Here is a 22,351-nt window from a genome sequence, read left to right as displayed (position 1 = left end):
GATAAGGTCGAATGCTTTTCGGTAGTCCGCCAGAAATAATTCGACAGTACTATTGGAAGTGTCCAACCACTGGACGATTAAGTGATATATTCGCACCAGATATATTGCCGTGCTGCTGCCTGGTATGCAACCATATTGGTACGGATCGATCGCAGGAGCATTTTGTTCTAACAAAGAACGGTAGATAAAACCCTCAGCTACTTTTGCTAAGTTAGGAGTTATCGATATTAGTCTCAGTTGGTCACAGGACTGGGGTGTCTTGACTGTCGGTATAACACGGACATATGCAGCTTTCCACATCCTCAGAAATGATTTTTCTGAAAAATATTGGTTTATCACTGATGCTATAGGCTTGGCTAAGAAAGGTGAGTACTCTTTCAGTAATTTTACGGGGAGTTCACCTGGGTATGAGGCACAGTTGTTACGTAGTCGTCCGATTGCATAGTGAACTGCCATTTCTGACACCTCTAAAATTCCATCTGTACTACTGCTGTTCATGATGTCACACATTTGTTCATCACTTACAGTTGGGTGGGTAGTACAAATCTGAGTAAACAATTCGTTGGCTTCTGAGGCTTTTATCAGACTAACATCTGGGTTATTGATTCGTATTTCGTTTCCTTTCTTTTTCACACTAAGCCGTTTTACTGCGTCGTGCCACTTGTGAGAATCTGACTTGAGGAGCGGTACTATTTTTTTCCGTATATATCTTTTTCGGGAAGCTCGGAGGGCTGAGACGACTTTGTTTCTTATCTTGTTTGCACTCAGTGTGTCACCTGCAGCATGGAATTTGCATCGTTCTTTGATCAATTTTTTATATTAGTATCTAATCACGGCTTATCCGTCTCACATATCGTGCGTTCCTTAACTGGAAAATTTCATGGTACATTTGCTGCAGAATCGAGTATAATGTCTTGACCTTTTCATCAATATTTTTTATAACACAAATTGGATCGAAGTCAAAGTTAGCGATCCACCTGCCAAATGCTTGGATGTATCTTTCACTTAGGGGTCTGTAAACTATTTTAACCTTTTTCGGTTTCTGTATATGATTTCTGCTCTTTGCTTTCTACCAGAGAACGTTGGGGTCTGACTTAGCGAGTGGTCCTAGGGAAACTGGTGGTTCCTCAAGATTCGTTAGTATGAGGTCTAGTAGGCTTCCACTTTCATGAGTGGGAACATTAACCACTTGTTGCAGATCCAACACACTTGAAATCCACTTTGTCGGTTAAGTTAAAGTCTCCAGCTTCGATGAAAGCTGGATTACTGAATTGTTTCCGAAAGTTGTCAACTTGATGCTGCCGAAACGTTACTAATTCACGTCTGTTGCGAGCACCTTCGGGATACACGAGTAAGTTTTTGGTAACCCTCTCGGTCTGCACCACAGCCAGATTGTTTTATGACAGGAATCTGAAGAGTTATTAAGTTGTCTGCATGGCAAGTCTTCACGGCAATAGATGCTTACTCTACCTCCACGTCGTGTGTCGTCTCTGTCACACCTGGTATTGAAGAAGTTCAGATAGCGCCTGTTTCAGTAGTAATTTCTCAACATTCGGTAATTATTGCTAGTGGTGTCCAGTTGATCGTAAGACAAGTTCTAACTCGTCTACTTTATTCATCAGTGATCTGGAATTGCACAGAATCAGGCTTGGGAAATTTGTTTAGGCGCTTAGAGTGACAGGTTTTAGCACAGGATCCGAGTTGTTCGAAGCTTCGTCGCTGTAGTAGGGCTTCAATGTTGGTTTAGGCTCTGAGGAATTTGTAATAACAAAGCATGTCTCATATCGCTTATTCTTTGACTTTTTTGATACGCTGTCATTGCGAACTATACTGATTACTGGAATACTGGGATCACCGTTATAAAGTACACGGTGCTCTCTGCGTTCTCGGACCCTTCTACCTGCGCGGTTGCCGCACCATATCTTTTTCCTTAAACTGAACAGTTGTGACATCTTCGTAAGGTTTGTACAGTTGGTATGTGATGAGAATTTCAATAATAGATAACGCCAGCGGTCCGGATTTTTAAACGCTTAATTTTTAGAATGCTTTTTAGGCTAATATCAGCTTCTTCTGCTGCAATTTTTCGATATATTTGTAGCAACACAATCACTGCATAAGTGGTTAAAATTATCGTCATTCGAAAATAGGTATATCTCAAACACAAACAAGCTAAACTAAAGTAGCCTCTACAGCTTGCATATCTTCTTAAAAGTTTCGTAATAATCCTATATTGTCTAGAAAAAAATTTAAGTTCGATTTTTGAAACATGTCAGTGAAAATACGGATTTATAAACAAAATATTTACCTAATTGGATCGCCTAGCTATCAAATAAATGATGCAAAAATACCCTCTAATCGACAAGTTCTCTCCATTCTATTTTACAATATTTGCGAGGTTTAAACTGACTGTTAGTGAAAGTGAAAATCTTGTGATTAAAGAGTGCATCAGTGTTAAGTCTTGCAATATTTAACAATGCCATCCGCTGTGTAACCAGCAGAATACCGCATTTTCTTATCGAGCTATCTATTGACGCAAGTTACCTTTCGTATGCAGATGACATTCTTCTGCTATGTGATAATTTGCAATCACTGCAGGCTGCTGCGAATAGCCTTTATGCCGGGTTGCCGTACATCGGGCTGTCGGTTATTTCTGTTAAAACTGAATTTCTCGTTTTTGGCTGTCATAACCCGTCCGATTAAAAAAAATTCAGGTAAGCCCTGATTCTGATCCAGGTCGTCTCTCAAGTACCCCTGGACTTACATTCGGGACCTCGATTCGAGCAACAGGGTGACTAACAATAAATAAGTTGAGAGAGAAATTGAGAAAGTCCTATAGACTTTGACAAAAAAACAAAAAAAAGTGCTCGGTTGGCTTTATGACTGGTTTTTTGCTTTCCGTGTATTTTTTCTTGTGCCATTATGGAAGTTTTTTACCTCTTCAGAACGTCAGCAAATTCGGTCTGTCTTTTTCAAATTTTGTAAGTATTTTCTTAGTGTTCCTATCCGGTTTAGCAACACTCATATCTCCAAATGTTACAGAGTTTTGAAGATATGTGATAAGATACATGTTTTAGAAAGCAGATACAGAAAGCGGTCTGAGTCAGTCTTAGATTTTCTGTTGATGTTTATTAATCATAAATTTCTTTTCCATACTCCTTTAAGTGCATTTTTGTATGTATAGAGGGTTCAAATAAATTAAACTAAAGATATCCTGGAAATACCAGAAAAGAAAGATGTTTTTTGTTCTTTGCCATATGTTCCAGGTCTGTGTGAAAAACTTAAAAGAATTTTACAAAATAATGATTTAAAGGTAATTTTAAGAGGTGGTAATACTTTGGCTAGTTTTTTTTTTTTTTATTCTGGAAAGGATTGAACATCCGTTGAGCAGCAAAGTGGGGCTTATAAAAGGCCATGTGCTTGTGGAAGCTCTTATGTGGGACGCACTAATCAGAATTTAAAGATGAGATTGCTACAACATCATAGTTCTATTTCATCGTCCTTAAAGCAAAATTCCAAACCTGAAGATTTCACTTCGGCTCTATCGGAACTTATTATTATTATTCTCTATCGGAATTTTTTGTCTTTTTATTGTTTTTAATATTTGGTAAATGACGACTTATACCTACTTAGGACTCGACTGCCTGTCCATGGATTATTCTTTATGGTTGATTGTGTATGGCTATGCTGTTTGACCTATGTAATTGGATGGGTGAGTAGGGTTAAGGCCTCACTGAAGTACTGATTTATATTAATAACTAAAGTAGGAAAACAGTATTCCTTTCTCCATCTGTCTTTCTTTTTTTGTTTATATATTTTTTTTTATGGTGTATGTTAATTTTTGTGTTTGTGCTGTTGCATTGGTGATTTCTTTGTTCATTATTCCAAATCATTTAATTTTGTTTGAAAATGTTTCTTTGATTTCTAAGGACCAAGGTTTAAAGCAAATTTTCTGGGATACGATCGAGATTAAAAAAAATTATATTCAAGAATAATTCGATAAACTAAGATATAGGTGAATTTGGATTGAATTCAATTTATGATAATTTACTGAGGTCAAATAAAGTAAATCTCATTTCACCTAAGAGCTTGACCTCTTTCCACCTGATATGTCAGATAAAGCTAATGAACCTGACCCGAAAAGGCTAAGGAGATTTGCTTCCGCTGTTGCAATAAAAAAAATAAGAGCAATAAACTAAATGTAATTAGTTTATTGGGTATAAATTTTGTTTGTTTTTATTAATGTCTTTTAGTTTTACTGCTGATGATGGACACAGTATATGTGTTCGAAATATGCAGTTAAAAAAATTTACATTTGCTTCACTGTCAATTAGAAGGTTTCATTCCTAGAACTGTTATATTTTGTGATAGAAAAACTGGAAATACAAGGAAAATAGTGAAGATAAGGTTTCTCGCCCTGTAAAATATGTCAACTAGCATTATTCTACATATTATGAAGTAAGAATTGTTTTCTAAACATGTTTCCTCATGTACTGCTTTAAACCTAAGTTTATACCGCATCTAAAAATAACTTATTCACAAGAAGAATTATTCTGGCGTCAGGCCTCCCTACTGGAAAAATTTATCCCAGTGCCTTTGAAACTACCTGCAATGAATAAGAGATAGAAAAAAGCAAATTAATTGAAATGAATCAATCATTTAATTAAATTAATAAATCAACTATTTTTTGTCCCCCTAGAAACATGAAAAGTGTTGACACAGAAACATAAAACTTCAATACAGATACGTCCTTTTATTAGACGGTAAAACTACCCTAATAAACACCTGGTGAAAACTAGCTATTATGAGCCCCACCACAAAATATATTTGGGGGGGGGGGTGGCAAAGTCAGCCAACTTTGTGTTCAGCAATTGAAAAGAAATTTTTCTTTTCCTATTTGTATGCAATATATTTACCGGTCAGAGAATCCTATTGCAGGCGTTGTAATGGCCTTAGCTACGTAGAAGATCAAAAGCTCCACAGAATTTCAATCCATATAAACAATAGTATCCCTCCTCATCCAACCGAAATTCTGTAGTAGAAACATTAACAGGGACTTATTGAAGAAAAATACCATTCATCGTTAAGTTTTAAAGTTTGTTAAAGTTTTGTCCAAAATTTAGATTGTAATACAGCATTCAAATACTTAAGTGGAAAACAACCTTTTGAGGTACTCAAGATCCATAATTTACTAATCTTGATAGAAAATTGTGTTTCCGAATTATTTTTTTTTTCTTGCAGCAAAAGATTAATGTGATTGTATTTACCAAAAAATAGCATAGTTCATCAAACCGAATTTTTACTTGTTTTAGGTTTTTTTAAGGTTAAATTTTAGATTGCTATTTATATTATGATGTCTGCATGATTAAATCAATTATAATATTGTAAAAACTTAACAAGCGTTTAGTTTAGTTAAAAGCGTTTTAGTAAGGCTTAACAAGCCTTAACAAGCGTACAAGGCTTAGATGTAGGATCATTTAGTTTATGACAAATGCACGAGGGCCAAAACCAAGGTAGGAAAAGTTAGTTCAGGAGCTATTTGGTTGTTTTGTAAGTGTTTATTGATATGCATGCATTTCAGGGGCGATACCTATCACTGGGATACCGTATAGAGCTTATGGTAGGCGTGCCACTTTGCCTGGGTAGGGAATTTAAAGTGAGAAAACCATATAGGCAAGTGCGTATTCTCCTTATAAGTCCTTCTGTTGGATGGTTGCTTTTCAACTATTTGTTTGATTTACAATCTTAAGCAGTTGTTTTATGACGACTTATGCTTACTGACGACACAAATGCCTGTCCATGGACTACTTTGCGGTTGAATATGTATGGTTATGCTCTTTGACCTATGTAATTGGATGGGTGAGTAGGGTTATGGCCTTGTTCAAGTACTTATCTATCTTAATTACTAAAGTAGGAAAATAGTCTTGTTCGGTTATGTGGTGTGTGTTTCTTTTTGTGTTTGCACTTGCATTGATGATTTCTTTTTTCACTACAATAATCCAGGCTGGATCCAGTGCTGGTGGACATTTTTTTTAAGATATGCTTCACCGACAGACCTTTAGCCTGGTCCAGGTGTTAAACCTGATATTCTTAATTATTGGTGAGGTGGCACTTCTACAGATAGAATGTTTTGAAATCTAATTTAGGTTTCACTTTAGTTTTTTATATCTATTGACTTTTGTATCTATTCACCTTGGCATGATTTTTGGACTTTGCTTTGTATCTTGCTACGATTTTGATCTACATCTTAATATTTAATGCAACTAAATATGAATATTAACCTTGTAACTTGGAACGATCTTTTGAGAGGTAGTAAGTGTAAAAATCGTTGTTTTCTTTGCCGAGACTATTTCATCCCTTGGACTTATGTTAAGAGTACCTTGCATAACACAAATTTGCATGCGTGTTACGAAGTAATGTTAATTATAAAACAACTAATGTAATCTATTTATTAGAATATAAAAAATGCTGGTTACAATATGTGGGGAAAACAACTAATAACATATATATGAGATTTTCTGGGAATAAAACAACAATTAATAAGGAAAAAACTAATAGCTACCTAGATGAACATTGTAATAATGGTACGTGTTCCTTATCAGATATAACTATTACAATTTTAGAAGATTTAGAATTAGATAACTTAAATAAAGAAGGGAAAAATAGTAGACTTTTCAAGCAAGAGGATTTCTGGATCCATACTCTCGGTACAGCTTATCCTTTAGGGCTAAATGAACGAGTAGCTAAATATGGATACCTGTTTCAGGTTGTTGTTAAATGTATTGATGGTTTTATGGACCATCCTTCTTTTAATTCTCCTGGTAAACGTTAAAAAACGATCGAAAGGGCACAGGAAAAATAATAGAAAAAATAAACTGGATTTAAATAAGTTTTCTATAGATCTATGCCAGCTACTTCAGGCTAAGGGTATGACTTATGAAATATAATGTTTAAATAAATTATCGAGGAGGAATTTGGTAAAACTGTTCTGGATCGTAAAAAATGAAACAGCTCTTGAATATAAAATTAAAGTAATATACAATGCAATTTGCATTCTAGCAAAAACGAAATTTATTTCAAAACAGAATAAGTCTTATAAGATTGCGAACAAGGATAACAGATTATATTTACCAATTAAGTTTTTATATTTATGGTTGATTCTAAGTTGATTACATTTACCAATTAAGCAGATTGGAGATATTAATTTACCAGAATTTTAAATCAGCGAGAGGTGAAACAGGTCCTTCTTAGTAACTTGAACTGCAATGGTAGTCCAATTTTAACTTATAAATTCTCAAAAACAATCGGGAAAATGACTTAATTATAATTTAGCACTTAAAAGATTGGACAGTGATACAATAGGAAACCTGTATGTAAATGTAACCAACTGGGTATGCTTGTTAATCCCACTTAATAACATGTTATAACAGGGACTTATCAATAATAAAACAAGAAGATACTACAAAACATAATAAACAAAGGGGGAAAATTCCGTCTTTCCCATCATTTGAAACCATCAATTATTCTTGGTAGCTTAAAAACTGATTTGATTTTTTATTGATAAGTGGTACAAGAACGAGAATAAAATAAAGGGAGTTTTCAAAATTGGAAGAAATTAATTATTAGCAGAATACATAATAAAATGTATGCTAACTTACAAAACCGTAATAATGATTCATTATCTTATAATGCTAGGATAAAACAAGGAATAACTAATCTACAGAATTAATTTGTAATTGTACCTGTGGGTAAAGCTAATAACAATATTGTCATAATCAGTCAGAAGCTGTATTGTGATGTTCTAACATGGGAGTTATCTACAAACAATGTTTACGAAAAGATAAACCTAGAGGATGACAACTTAATTGAAAGTACTGAAGATAAATAAAGTTTAACATTACAATTAAGGACAACTATAAAAAGTTCTCTTTCTTATACTGGACAGTAAAATTTCATAAAAATCCCACTAAACCACAGTTTATTGCTGAAGCAGCTACATGTCCAGCTCGAACTGCTGCTACTGACCTCTCTTTAATTTTAATTGAAACTATAAATAGATTTAAAACCTATTGTTCTTGTATTAAAGAATTTTCGAAATTTAGTCCATACTGGAGTGTTAATAATTCACTGCAGGTGATAGACTATTTAACAACGGTATCGGCTAGTCTATCACTTAAGGTAGTGTTAAAAATTTTTTAAAGCGGCTGTTAAGAAATCTTTCCTTTTATCAAAAACGAGGTTCTTAAAATAGACACTTGTAACAAGGAATAACTAATCTACAGAATAAAAAAATATATATACTAATCTACATACAAAAAATATGAGAAATAAGTCCTCTGCGCTGATTTCTTCTCCGAAGTAAGTAGAATAGAAAGGTGATGAACATCTAAAATGCCTATGTATATCCATCTGTTCCTTGTCACCTTCATATGAATCGTACTTTCTTCTTTCTTCTTTGTCACTCAGAATGGCGAAGGCGTTACCAATCGTCTTAAACGCTTCGGCAGCTCCTGGTGACTTATTTTTGTCAGGATGAAACTGAAGGGCTAGTTTTCTGTATGCTTTTTTAAAATCTAATTCACTAGCACCCTTTTGAATACCCAGCACTTCATAATAGTTTTTACATGCTTTAATCTTTCTGACAGCATCTGCGTCCTCCTTGGAATATTCTTCCTCATAGCTGCTACTACATTGGGAGGTCCGGGTTCTTGTTTTTGAAAGGTGACTGACCACTCTGTCTAGTATTGGAGGGGGAATCACCATCATAACCATTTCGAGTATTAGGCTTAGTCATATTTTCTTTGTCCATATATTTTATTCTTTCAAGGAGGTCTTTTTATTTTCTCAATCATCCTGACAAAAATAAGTCACCAGGAGCTGCCGAAGCGTTTAAGACGATTTGTAACGCCTTTGCCATTCTGAGTGACAAAGAAGAAAGTACGATTCATATGAAGGTGACAAGGAACAGATGGATACACATAGGAATTTTAGATGTTCATCACCTTTCTATTCTAAGACTTTCTATTCTACTTACTCCGGAGAAGAAATCAGCGCAGAGGACTTATTTCTCATATTTTTTGAGAAACTTTTTTCTTGTGCCATTATGGAAGTTTTTTACCTCTTCAGAACGTCAGCAAATTCGGTCTGTCTTTTTCAAATTTTGTAAGTATTTTCTTAGTGTTCCTATTCGGTTTAGTAACACTCATATCTCCAAATGTTACAGAGTTTTGAAGATATGTGATAAGATACATGTTTTTGAAGGCAGATACAGAAAGCGGTCTGAGTCAGTCTTAGATTTTCTGTTGATGTGTATTAATCGCAAATTTCTTTTCCATACTCCTTTAAGTGCATTTTTGTATGTATGGAGGGTAAAGATATCCTGGAAATACCAGAAAAGAAAGATGTTTTTTGTTCTTTGCCATATGTTCCAGGGCTGAGTGAAAAACTTAAAAGAATTTTACAAAATAATGATTTAAAGGTAATTTTAAGAGGCGGTAATACTTTGGCTAGTTTTTTTTTTTTTTTTTATTCTGGAAAGGATTGAACATCCGTTTGCTACAACATCATAGTTCTATTTCATCGTCCTTAAAGCAAAATTCCAAACCTGAAGATTTCACTTCGGCTCTATCGGAACTTATTATTATTATTCTCTATCGGAATTTTTTGTCTTTTTTATTGTTTTTAATATTTGGTAAATGACGACTTATACCTACTTAGGACTCAACTGCCTATCCATGGATTATTCTTTATGGTTGATTGTGTATGGCTATGCTGTTTGACCTATGTAATTGGATGGATGAGTAGGGTTAAGGCCTCACTAAAGTACTGATTTATATTAATAACTAAAGTAGGAAAACAGTATTCCTTTCTCCATCTGTCTTTCTTTTTTTGTTTATATGTTGTTTTTTTTATGGTGTATGTTTATTTTTGTGTTTGTGCTGTTGCATTGGTGATTTCTTTTTTCATTCTTCCAAATCATTTAATTTTGTTTGAAAATGTTTCTTTGATTTCTAAGGACCAAGGTTTAAAGCAAATTTTCTGGGATACGATCGAGATTAAAAAAATTATATTCAAGAATAATTCGATAAACTGAGATATAGGTGAATTTGGATTGAATTCAATTTATGATAATTTACTGAGGTCAAATAAAGTAAATATCATTTCACCTAAGAGCTTGACCTCTTTCCACCTGATATGTCAGATAAAGCTAATGAGCCTGACCCGAAAAGGCTAAGGAGATTTGCTTCCGCTGTTGCAATAAAAAAAATAAGAGCAATAAACTAAATGTAATTTGTTTATTGGGTATAAATTTTGTTTGTTTTTATTAATGTCTTTTAGTTTTACTGCTGATAATGGAAACAGTATATGTGTTCGAAATATGCAGTTAAAAAAATTTACATTTGTTTCACTGTCAATTAGAAGGTTTCATTCCTATTTTGAACTGTTATATTTTGGTTAGATGGTGCTTGGGTGTTTGTCTATAAACGATTTTCAGAACTAGGAGAATAGACACAAACATTTAGAAATGTGATAGAAAAACTGGAAATACAAGGAAAATAGTGAAGATAAGGTTTCTCGCCCTGCAAAATATGTCAACTAGGATTATTCTACATATTATGAAGTAAGAATTGTTTTCTAAACATGTTTCCTCATGTACTGCTTTAACCCTAAGCTTATACCGCATCTAAAAATAACTTATTCACAAGAAGAATTATTCTGGCGTCAGGCCTCCCTACTGGAGAAATTTATCCCAGTGTCTTTGAAACTACCTGCAATGAATAAGAGATAGAAAAAAGCAAATTAATTGAAAAGAATCGATCATTTAATTAAATTAGAAAATTAATCATTAATTAATAAATTGGTCAGAATTCAGATACATATTCTTCTAGATATTTTTTGGTTAGGTAATCTAAGCCCTAGAAACATGAAAAGCGTTGACACAGAAACATAAAACTTCAATACAGATACGTCTTTTATTAGACGGTAAAACTACCCTAGTAAACACCTGGTGAAAACTAGCTATTATGAGCCCCACTACAAAATATATTTGGGGGGTGGCAAAGTCAGCCAACTTTGTGTTCAGCAATTGAAAAGAAATTTTTCTTTTCCTATTTGTATGTAATATATTTACCGGTGAGAGAATCCTATTGTAGGCGTTGTAATGGCTTTAGCTACGTAAAAGATCAAAAGCTCCACAGAATTTCAATCCATATAAACAATAGTATCCCTCCTCATTGAACCGAAATTCTGTAGTAGAAACATTAACAGGGACTTATTGAAGAAAAATACAATTCATCATTAAGTTTTAAAGTTTGTTAAAGTTTTGTCCAAAATTTAGTTTGTAACACAGCATTCAACTACTTAAGTAGAAAACAACCCTTTGAGGTACTCAAGATCCATAATTTACTGATCTTGATAAAAAAATTATGTTTCCGAATTAGTTTTTGTAGCAGCAAAAGATTAATATGATTGTATTTACCAAAAAATAGCATAGTTCATCAAACCGAATTTTTAATTGTTTTAGGTTTTTTAAGGTTCAATTTTAGATTGCTCTTTATATTATGATGTCTGCATGATTAAATCAATTATAACATTGTAAAAACTTAACAAGCGTTTAGTTTAGTTAAAAGCGTTTTAGTCAGGCTTAACAAGCCTTAACAAGCTTACAAGGCTTAGATGTAGGATCATTTAGTTTACGACAAATGCACGAGGGCCAAAACCAAGGTAGGAAAAGTTAGTTCAGGAGCTATTTGGTTGTTTTGTAAGTGTTTATTGATATACATGCATTTCAGGGGCGATACCTATCACTGGGATACCATATAGAGCTTATGGTAGGCGGGCCACTTTGCCTGGGTAGGAATTTAAGTGACAAAACCATATAGGCAAGTGCGTATTCTCCTGATAAGTCCTTCTGTTGGATGGTCGCTTTTCAACTATTTGTTTGATTTACAATCTTAAGAAGTTGGTTTATGACGACTTATGCTTACTGACGACACAAATGCCTGTCCATGGACTACTTTGCGGTTGAATATGTATGGTTATGCTCTTTGACCTATGTAATTGGATGGGTGAGTAGGGTTATGGCCTTGTTCAAGCACTTATCTATCTTAATTACTAAAGTAGGAAAATAGTCTTGTTCGGTTATGTGGTGTGTGTTTCTTTTTGTGTTTGCACTTGCATTGATGATTTCTTTTTTCACTATAATAATAATCCAGGTTGGATCCAGTGCTGGTGGACATTTTTTTTTAAGATATGCTTCACCGACAGACCTTTAGCCTGGTCCAGGTGTTAAACCTGATATTGTTAATTATTGGTGAGGTGGCACTTCTACAGATAGAATGTTTTGAAATCTAATTTAGGTTTCACTTTAGTTTTTTATATCTATTGACTTTTGTATCTATTCACCTTGGCATGATTTTTGGACTTTGCTTTGTATGTTGCTACGATTTTGATCTACATCTTAATATTTAATGCAACAAAATATGAATATTAGCCTTGTAACTTGGAACGATCTTTTGAGAGGTAGTAAGTGTAAAAGTCGTTGTTTTCTTTGCCGAGACTATTTCATCCCTCGGACTTATGTTAAGAGTACCTTGTATAACAAAAATTTTGCATGCATGTTACGAAGTAATGTTAATTGTAAAACAACTAATGTAATCTATTTATTAGAATATAAAAAATGCTGGTTACAATATGTGGGGAAAACAACTAATAACATATATATGAGATTTTCTGGGAAGAAAACAACAATTAATAAGGAAAAAACTAATAGCTATCTAGATGAACATTGTAATAATGGTACGTGTTCCTTATCAGATATAACTATTACAATTTTAGAAGATTTGGAATTAGATATTTTAAATAAAAAAGGGAAAAATAGTAGACTTTTCAAGCGAGAGGATTTCTGGATCCATACTCTCGGTACAGCTTATCCTTTAGGGCTAAATGAACGAGTAGCTAAATATGGATACATGTTTCAGGTTGTTGTTAAATGTATTGATGGTTTTATGGACCATCCTTTTTTTGATTCTTCCTGTAAACGTAAAAAACGATCAAAAGGGCATAGGAAAAATAATAGAAAAAATGAACTGGATTTAAATAAGTTTTCTATAGATCTATGCCAGCTATTTCAGGCTAAGAGTATGACTTATGAAATAAAATGTTTAAATAAATTATCGAGGAGGAACTTGATAAAACTGTTCTGGATCGTAAAAAATGAAACAGCTCTTGAATATAAAATTAAAGTAATATACAATGCAATTTGCATTCTAGCAAAAACGAAATTTATTTCAAAACAGAATAAGTCTTATAAGAACTAAACCGAAGAGAGTAAACATGTTAAGGATTAGATCCCAATTAGAAAGAGCCTGCTCTGGTTTCTTTGCATCTTGATACCTGCCGTTCGAAGATTTCCAACAATTTCCTCGTTTCTCAAAAAATATGAGAAATAAGTCCTCTGCGCTGATTTCTTCTCCGGAGTAAGTAGAATAGAAAGTCTTAGAATAGAAAGGTGATGAACATCTAAAATGCCTATGTATATCCATCTGCTCCTTGTCACCTTCATATGAATCGTACTTTCTTCTTTCTTCTTTGTCACTCAGAATGGCAAAGGCGTTACCAATCGTCTTAAACGCTTCGACAGCTCCTGGTGACTTATTTTTGTCAGGATGAAACTGAAGGGCTAGTTTTCTGTATGCTTTTTTTAAATCTAATTCACTAGCACCCTTTTGAATACCCAGCACTTCATAATAGTTTTTACATGCTTTAATCTTTCTGACAGCATCTACGTCCTCCTTGGAATATTCTGCCTCATAGCTGCTATTACATGGGGGGGTCCTGGTTCTTGTTTTTGAAGGTGACTGACCGCTCTGTCTAGTATTGAAGGGGGAATCACCATCATAACCATTTCGAGTATTAGGCTTAGTCATATTTTCTTTGTCCATATATTTTATTCTTTCAAGGAGGTCTTTTGCTTTTTTAAGAGGATAAAGTCTTTGTGCTTTCTGAAGAAACTTTTCAGCCTTTTCCAAATTACCGACTTCGATAGCTTCTTCAGCTAATCTGATAAACTTCACAGCATCATCCCTGTTTGACAGCATTTAGCGTAAGTTCAATGTAAGAAATAGCTGAATACTAGCTTAGACCTATAAGCTTTTAAATATTCGCTATTGCTATTTCTTAAATTTGCTATTGATTTATTGTGATGTAAATTTCTTGCTTTTGTAATTACTTTAATATACTTGCATTTGGCTATACTTTATTTTGCAATTAATAAAACTGAATATTTAAAGTAGACTCCTTTTTTTCACATAATAACCACATCTTTGAATACAAGATGAGGATTTGCGTCATAATCGCAGGCCACAATCATCAATTACGTTATGCAGAAACTATATCTTAGGCGTCAGTTGTAATGATGTTATTGTTGTAATAAATAGGTGACAGGTCAAGTCATTGACGAAAGCTATCAAGAAAAAGTTAGGAAATCTGCGATGTGGAATCAATAGACTTAAAAGGGCGTCTTGGGTAACAGCAATGATGACGTAGTTTTTTCTTTACTAGTTCTTGCCAAGAAAAGCCGAAGAATTTTTCTAATGTGTAATGTATGTTTTCCATAATCATGGTTCCAGTAGCACTTAAGCTTATAGAGGGCCATTCAACTAAAACGGAAAGAAATTGAAACAAATATGGTCATCTTTTTAGTCACTAGTAGTGTAGGGGTTATGCATACAACCACTGTATATTGCACTGCTCCCCCCAAGGGCATCAATACTGCAACAAACGTATCCTTTGATATTGTGGATACAAGAACTGCGCCCGCTAAGGGCATCAATACTAAAACAGTCATATTATCTTTGCACCTGCAGCCAAGTTACATCCTGGTCGAATAAAACTGGTTTACATTATCACAAGTTTCATTGACTGAGTGGACATAAGGTGGAATTTTAAATGCATTTAGTAACAGTAAGAAAGCAGAAGTAAGAGAAAAAACAACAATATACCCTTTTCTTAAATTTTCATTGACAAGACATACTCTACTAATAAAAAATGAATGGTTTGTTAACACTATTGGAAGTCCAAAGTGGTGTTGATACAAAAGCAGCAATGATACAAAGCAGAGAACCGCTATAGGCCCAATACGTAAGAGAAGAGTGCCCCTGTAGAGCAAATGCGTTAAAGCAGAGCGCCAAGCAGTATTTCCCACTAAGGGTATCAAAACCACAACAGCCTTATTCTCTTTGCACTTGAAGCCTCGTTACGTCTGGGTTGAATAAAACAGGTTTACATTATCATACGTTTCCTTCACAGAATTGATAACAGGTTGGATTTTAAATGTATTTTATAATAAGAAGAGAATTTTGATGAATAAAAAAGTGACAAGCATGCTACCCCGTTTTTCTTATGATGCGCGGTAGGATAAATTAAACTAGTTTATTCGCACCGGATACATCAACATATCGATTATCGATCGCAGTGTTGAATAGCCGGAGGACCATAATAAGCCGGTTTATTTGAATTCAAGTGAGCTAATAAAACTTATAATATAGTATTGAATTTTGCTTGACCGCTAGATTTGACATGGGCATTGTGTGACCATTGTGAGATGTTTAATTTCAATATATTTATGCAAATGTAACCTAAGTAAAATTCTAGGAAGTGAATTCAAATTAAAATTTTCAAAAAATATATCTTATGCAAATTCCACCGGCAATCCGTTGTCAAAGATAAAGGACCCACCATTCCCAATTACAGGGATTTCAAAATCAACCAAAGATTTCGCTAAGTATTACTTGATAATTCATTCCGTATTTACTTAAAAGTTCATTATAATGAAAACTAATTTTTTTTAATTGCTAAGTTAATTTATTTACAGAGAAACCTTTTAAAATCGATTTTGGGCTTAAAATTTTACATCTATTTTTAAAATCAGTATAACTACTACAAAGTCTATCATATCTAATAATTGTTAGGAAAATGCTGAGTATGTGATGTTTGAATATATCATCAGTTTTATTATACGTTTTAAAAATTAATTTATTATTATCAGAAACTAGCTGTTGGGGTGGTGCTTCGCGCCACCCCAACACCTAGTTGGTGTGGGCGCTTCATGCCCCCCAAGCCCCCCGCGCACGTAAGTCGTTACGCGCCATATTAGTTACGTGCCATTGTAGTTGTGTCCCTGTGTCCCACCTGTGAATATATATAGATATATGTATATTTTTAACTATGTAAAACATATGAATATACAGCATTCTTGGCTGTTCCATTGTCTGTGCATATAAATAGATTGTCAGGTTTACCGACTCTTGAACATGCAACATATAATTGTCCATGGGAAAAGCAATCTGCATTCAGATCTATACCTCATTATTCTAATGATTGCCCTTGAGCTTTGTTGATGGTGATTGCTAATCGAACATTCCCTGTGTCCCCGTCGTCATTTATACATCCCCCTGTGCCCCCCGGCGTCCCTGTTGTAGTTTTTTCCCTGTGTCCCGGTCGTCATTTGTGTCCCGGGGTCCCAGTCTATAATTTCTCTTTGAGTGTCGCGGTCGTCATTTTTATTCCCTGTGTCCCGGTGTCCCAGTCGTCATTTTTGTCCCGGTCGTCATTTGTGTTCCGATGTCTCGGTCTGTAATTTCTCTTTGAGTGTCTTGGTCGTCATTTATATTCCCTGTGTCCCGGTCGTCATTTGTGTCCCGGTGCTTTGTTGATGGTGATTGCTAATCGAACATTCCTTGTGTCCCGGTCGTCATTTGTGTCCCGATGTCCCGGTCTGTAATTTCGTCAGTCGACAAACATGACGTCAGTCGACACACAAACATGACGTCACTCGACACACAGACAAACTCTTGAACATGCAACATAATAATTGTCCATGGGAAAACAATCCGTATTCAGATCTATACCGCATTTTTCTAACGATTGCCCTTGAGCTTTGTTGATGGTGATTGCTAATCGAACATTCCCTGTGTCCCTGTCGTCATTTATATATCCCCCTGTGCCCCCGGCGTCCCCGTTGTAGTTGTGTCCCTGTGTCCTGGTCGTCATTTGTGTCCCGGTATCCCAGTCTGTAATTTCTCTTTGAGTTTCCCGGTCGTCATTTATATTCCCTGTGTCCCGGTCGTCATTTGTGTCCCGGTCTGTAATTTCTCTTTGAGTGTCCCGGTCGTCATTTATATTCCCTGTGTCCCGGTTGTCATTTGTGTCCCAGTTTCCCGTTTCTAACATTGACACTTGGAAAAATCTTTACATGCCAAGCATGTAAAGCTCCAACAATTTATAATAAACTTATAATTTGGGGTATCTGTTTTAAGGTTTTCGAATTACTTTAATCTATTGTCAAAATATATTGAAATATTTGTGCAATTACTAATTTTTTTAGTTTTTTCTTTTTTTAGTTTTTTAGCTTTTTTAGTTTTTTTTCTTTTTAGTTTTTTTAGCTTTTTTTAGTTTTATTTTCTTTTTAGTTTTTTACCTTTTTTATTTTTTGTATTTTATTTAAGTTTTTTCTTTTTAGGTTTCTTCTTTTTTAATTCTTTTAATTTTTTAGTCGTTTTTTTTATTCTTAAGTTGTTTTTTTTAATTTTTTTTTTTAGTTTTTTACCACTTTTCTTTTTTCAGTTTTCTTTATATTCTTTATTTTTCAGACGTAAATACATATCGCCGAACCTTTGTTTTTTTACTAAAATCTGGTAGGCATTGATGACCTTATCCAAGTCAAAATCCCAAACCCAATCATCATCGCTATCATTTTCAGTTTTGATACGTTTTGACTCTCGCTGTCCAGGTGGATTTTCATCTAACTGCGTGGTTTTGCGTTCTTTAGCCGCAAGCCTTTTGGCATAAACCCTTTGAGCAGATTCCTTGGCTGTTTCTTCTGCCATTGTAGGATTTATACTAAAATTTCTCTTTGAATTAACTATTTGAGCAGCTTCCTCGGCTGTTTCTTCTGTCATTTTAAGATCTATACTAAAAATTCCTCTTATGCCAAGCTTGCTAAAGCTCAACAATTTATAATAAACCTCAAATTTTAAGTATCTGTTTTAAGGTTTCCAAATTACTTTAATCTATTGTTAAAATATTTCGAAATATTTATGCAATTCCCAGTTTTTACATTTTAGTTTGTTTTCGTTTATATATATATAGAAGATATAATCTGGCGTAACGGACAGACAACTTATTTTTATATATATAGATATTAATTTTCAAATCTAAGAAATGATCTTCTAAACTTGTGCCACCACTAAATAAAGAGTCAACTCTAATGCATAAATATTTTTAGAAATATCAATAAATTCCTTACAATTTAAAACCAAAATATCATCTAAATATATTTTACTATTTGAAAAAGCATGTTTGAAATTATTTGTTTTATTCTTATCCATCATATGTTTATACTCTAGTTGACTTAAAAAAGAGTCAGCTATAAATGGACTGGCATTACCTCCATAAGAATTCCCACAATCTGCTTATACAAATTACCATTAAATCTTATATATCAAACAGTTCGTGGTAACGAACTGTAGTAAGGAGCGATCCGGCTCAATAGTAACCAAAACTCTAAAAAATTGAATTTTGATATAAATAGCTACATCAAAAGAATTGCATTTTAATGCTGATTTTAAATATATAAGTTTCATCAAGTTTAGTCTTAGCCATCAAAAGTTACGAGCCTGAGAAAATTTGCCTTATTTAGGAAAATAGGGGGAAACACCCCCTAAAAGTCGTAGGATCTTAACGAAAATGACACCATTAGATTCAGCGTATCAGAGAACCCTACTGTAGAAGTTTCAAGCTCCTATCTACAAAAATGTGGAATTTTGCATTTTTTGCCAAAAGACAAATCACGGGTGCGTGTTTATTTGTTTGTTTTTTTGTTGTTTTTTTTTTCCCAGGGGTCATCGTATCGACCAAGTGGTCCTAGAATGTCGCAAGAGGGCTCATTCTAACGGAAATGAAAAGTTCTAGTGCCCTTTTTAAGTGACCAAAAAAATTGGAGGGCATCTAGGCCCCCTCCCACGCTCTTTTTTTTTCCCAAAGTCAACGGATCAAAATTTTGAGATAGCCATTTTGTTTAGCCTAGTCGAAAATCTTAATAACTATGTTTTTGGGGATGACTTACTCCCCCACAGTCCCTGGGGGAGGGGTTGCAAGTTACAAACTTCAACCAGTGTTTATATATAATGGTTATTGGGAAGTGTACAGACGTTTTCAGGGGGATTTTTTTGGTTTTGGGGGTAGGGTTGAGGGAGGGGGCTATGTGGGAGGATCTTTCCTTGGAGAAATATGCCATGGGGGAAAAAATTCAATGAAAAGGGCGCAGGATTTTCTAGCATTACTATAAAAAAAAACAATGAAAAAATAAACATGAAAACGTTTTTTCAAATGAAAGTAAGGAATAGCATTGAAATTTAAAACAAACTTAAAACGAACAGAGATTATTACGCATATGAAGGGTTCTAAAAATACTTTAGCATAAAGAGCGAGGTATTTAGGAGGAGATAAATACCTCGCTCTTTATGCTAAAATATTTTTAGTGATTTCAACTATTTATTCTACGGCCTATTTGATTCAGGGGTCATTCTTAAAGAATTGGAACAAAACTTACGATTTAGTGTAAAGAGCGAGGTATTAACGAGGGTACAAACCCCCTCGTACACATAATAAAAATATAAGAATATAAAAGTTTGTTACGTAAGTTAATTCTTAAGTTACGTATATTTTTTACTAATAAAAACGTTCGTTGAATATTAAAAGTTCTAGTAGCCTTTTTAAGTTACCGAAAAATTGGAGGGCAGCTAGGCCTCCTTCCCCACCCCTTTTTTCTCAAAATAGTCTGATCAAAACTAAGAGAAAGCCATTTAGCCAAAAAAAAATTAATATACTAATTTCATTTCAATAATTTATGTGCGGAGAGCCAAAATCAAACATGCATTAATTCAAAAACGTTCAGAAATTAAATAAAAAAAACTAGTTTTTTTAACTGAAAGTAAGGAGCGACATTAAAACTAAGAACGAACAGAAATCACTCCGTATATGAAATGGGTTGTCCCCTCCGCAGTCCCACGCTCTTTACGCTAAAGTTTTTAGTTGTTTTAAAAAGTAGAATTGTGGCAAAGAGTCAAACTTTAGCGTAAAGAGCGAGGGACTGCGGAGGGGACAACCCATTTCATATACGGAGTAATTTCTGTTCGTTTTAAGTTTTAATGTCGCTCCTTACTTTCAGTTAAAAAAACTAGTTTATTTTATTTAATTTATTATATAAAACAAATTCCAATAAGTCAAAAATCATGTCTAAGCTCGAACATCTTGAGCTAACTGTACTGTTAGTCCATCTAGATTTTTTATTACAAGTGTCTATTTTTAAGAACCTCGTTTTTGATAAAAGGAAAGATTTCTTAACAGCCGCTTTAAAAAAAATTTTAACACTACCTTAAGTGATAGACTTGTGTACATTTTTGCAAAATCAAGGGATTCTATTTTTAGCCGATACCGTTGTTAAATAGTCTATCACCTGCAGTGAATTATTAACACTCTAGTATGGACTAAATTTCGAAAATTCTTTAATACAAGAACAATAGGTTTTAAATCTATTTATAGTTTCCCTTAAAATTAAAGAGAGGTCAGTAGCAGCAGTTCGAGCTGGACATGTAGCTGCTTCAGCAATAAACTGTGGTTTAGTGGGATTTTTATGAAATTTTACTGTCCAATATAAGAAAGATAACTTTTTATAGTTGTCCTTAATTGTAATGTTAAACTTTATTTATCCTCAGTACTTTCAATTAAGTTGTCATCCTCTAGGTTTATCTTTTCGTAAACATTGTTTGTAGATAACTCCCATGTTAGAACATCACAATACAGCTTCTGACTGATTATGACAATATTGTTATTAGCTTTACCCACAGGTACAATTACAAATTAATTCTGTAGATTAGTTATTCCTTGTTTTATCCTAGCATTATAAGATAATGAATCATTATTACGGTTTTGTAAGTTAACATACATTTTATTATGTATTCTGCTAATAATTAATTTCTTCCAATTTTGAAAACTCCCTTTATTTTATTCTCGTTCTTGTACCACTTATCAATAAAAAATCAAATCATTTTTTAAGCTACCAAGAATAATTGATGGTTTCAAATGATGGGAAAGATGGAATTTTCCCCCTTTGTTTATTATGTTTTGTAGATCTTCTTGTTTTATTATTGATAAGTCCCTGTTATAACATGTTGCTAAGTGGGATTAACAAGCAGACCCAGTTGGTTACATTTACATACAGGTTTCCTAATTGTATCACTGTCCAATCTTTTAAGTGCTAAATTATAATTAAGTCATTTTCCCGATTGTTTTTGAGAATTTATAAGTTAAAATTGGACTACCATTATAGTCCAAATTACTAAGAAGGACCTGTTTCACCTCTCGCTGATTTAAAATTTCTGGTAAATTAACATCTCCAATCTGCTTAATTGGTAAATATAATCAACTTATAATCAACTATAAATATAAAAACTTAATTGGTAAATATAATCTGTTATCCTTGTTCGCAATCTTATAAGACTTATTCTGTTTTGAAATAAATTTCGTTTTTGCTAGAATGCAAATTGCATTGTATATTACTTTAATTTTATATTCAAGAGCTGTTTCATTTTTTACGATCCAGAACAGTTTTATCAAATTCCTCCTCGATAATTTATTTAAACATTTTATTTCATAAGTCATACTCTTAGCCTGAAATAGCTGGCATAGATCTATAGAAAACTTATTTAAATCCAGTTCATTTTTTCTATTATTTTTCCTATGCCCTTTTGATCGTTTTTTACGTTTACAGGAAGAATCAAAAGGAGGATGGTCCATAAAACCATCAATAGATTTAACAACAACCTGAAACATGTATCCATATAAAGCTACTCGTTTATTTAGCCCTAAAGGATAAGCTGTACCGAGAGTATGGATCCAGAAATCCTCTCGCTTGAAAAGTCTACTATTTTTCCCTTTTTTATTTAAAATATCTAATTCCAAATCTTCTAAAATTGTAATAGTTATATCTGATAAGGAACACGTACCATTATTACAATGTTCATCTAGATAGCTATTAGTTTTTTCCTTATTAATTGTTGTTTTATTCCCAGAAAATCTCATATATATATTATTAGTGGTTTTCCCCACATATTGTAACCAGCATTTTTTATATTCTAATAAATAGATTACATTAGTTGTTTTACAATTAACATTACTTCATAACATGCATGCAAAATTTTTGTTATACAAGGTACTCTTAACATAAGTCCGAGGGATGAAATAGTCTCGGCAAAGAAAACAACGACTTTTACACTTACTACCTCTCAAAAGA

The 22,351-nt window shown here is 33.6% G+C and overlaps 2 protein-coding genes across 2 annotated transcripts; both read right to left on the bottom strand.

Moving 5' to 3' along the window:
- Positions 1–1,181: 1,181 nt before the first annotated feature.
- On the bottom strand, positions 1,182–8,769 carry LOC136025531 (dnaJ homolog subfamily B member 12-like). The gene is made up of 2 exons (XM_065701561.1): positions 8,311–8,769; positions 1,182–1,376 (listed from the first exon to the last, which is right to left on the bottom strand). Exons 1-2 carry the CDS (start codon positions 8,767–8,769, stop codon positions 1,182–1,184), a joined length of 654 nt encoding a protein of 217 aa, XP_065557633.1.
- A 4,438-nt stretch (positions 8,770–13,207) lies between these two features.
- LOC136025252 (dnaJ homolog subfamily B member 14-like) lies at positions 13,208–19,244 on the bottom strand. Its single transcript, XM_065701096.1, has one exon. The coding sequence runs from the start codon at positions 14,094–14,096 to the stop codon at positions 13,287–13,289; it is 810 nt and encodes a 269-aa protein (XP_065557168.1). The 5' UTR covers positions 14,097–19,244; the 3' UTR covers positions 13,208–13,286.
- Between the last annotated feature and the right edge of the window lie 3,107 nt (positions 19,245–22,351).

This window comes from Artemia franciscana, chromosome 3 (assembly GCF_032884065.1).
Source record: "Artemia franciscana chromosome 3, ASM3288406v1, whole genome shotgun sequence".
Classification (NCBI taxonomy): Eukaryota; Metazoa; Arthropoda; class Branchiopoda; order Anostraca; family Artemiidae; genus Artemia; species Artemia franciscana.
This window is presented reverse-complemented; position numbering and strand designations above follow the sequence as displayed.

What these genes read in the sequence shown, in the direction of transcription:
- LOC136025531 (XM_065701561.1), bottom strand. Translation starts at nt 8,769, where the DNA reads ATGGTTATGATGGTGATTCCCCCTCCAATACTAGACAGAGTGGTCAGT. An exon ending in ACTTATTTCTCATATTTTTT is followed by an intron (nt 1,377 to 8,310) that starts GTATGTAGATTA and finishes GCTGTGGTGCAG; the next exon opens with ACCGAGAGGGTTACCAAAAA.
- LOC136025252 (XM_065701096.1), bottom strand. Translation starts at nt 14,096, where the DNA reads ATGCTGTCAAACAGGGATGATGCTGTGAAGTTTATCAGATTAGCTGAA.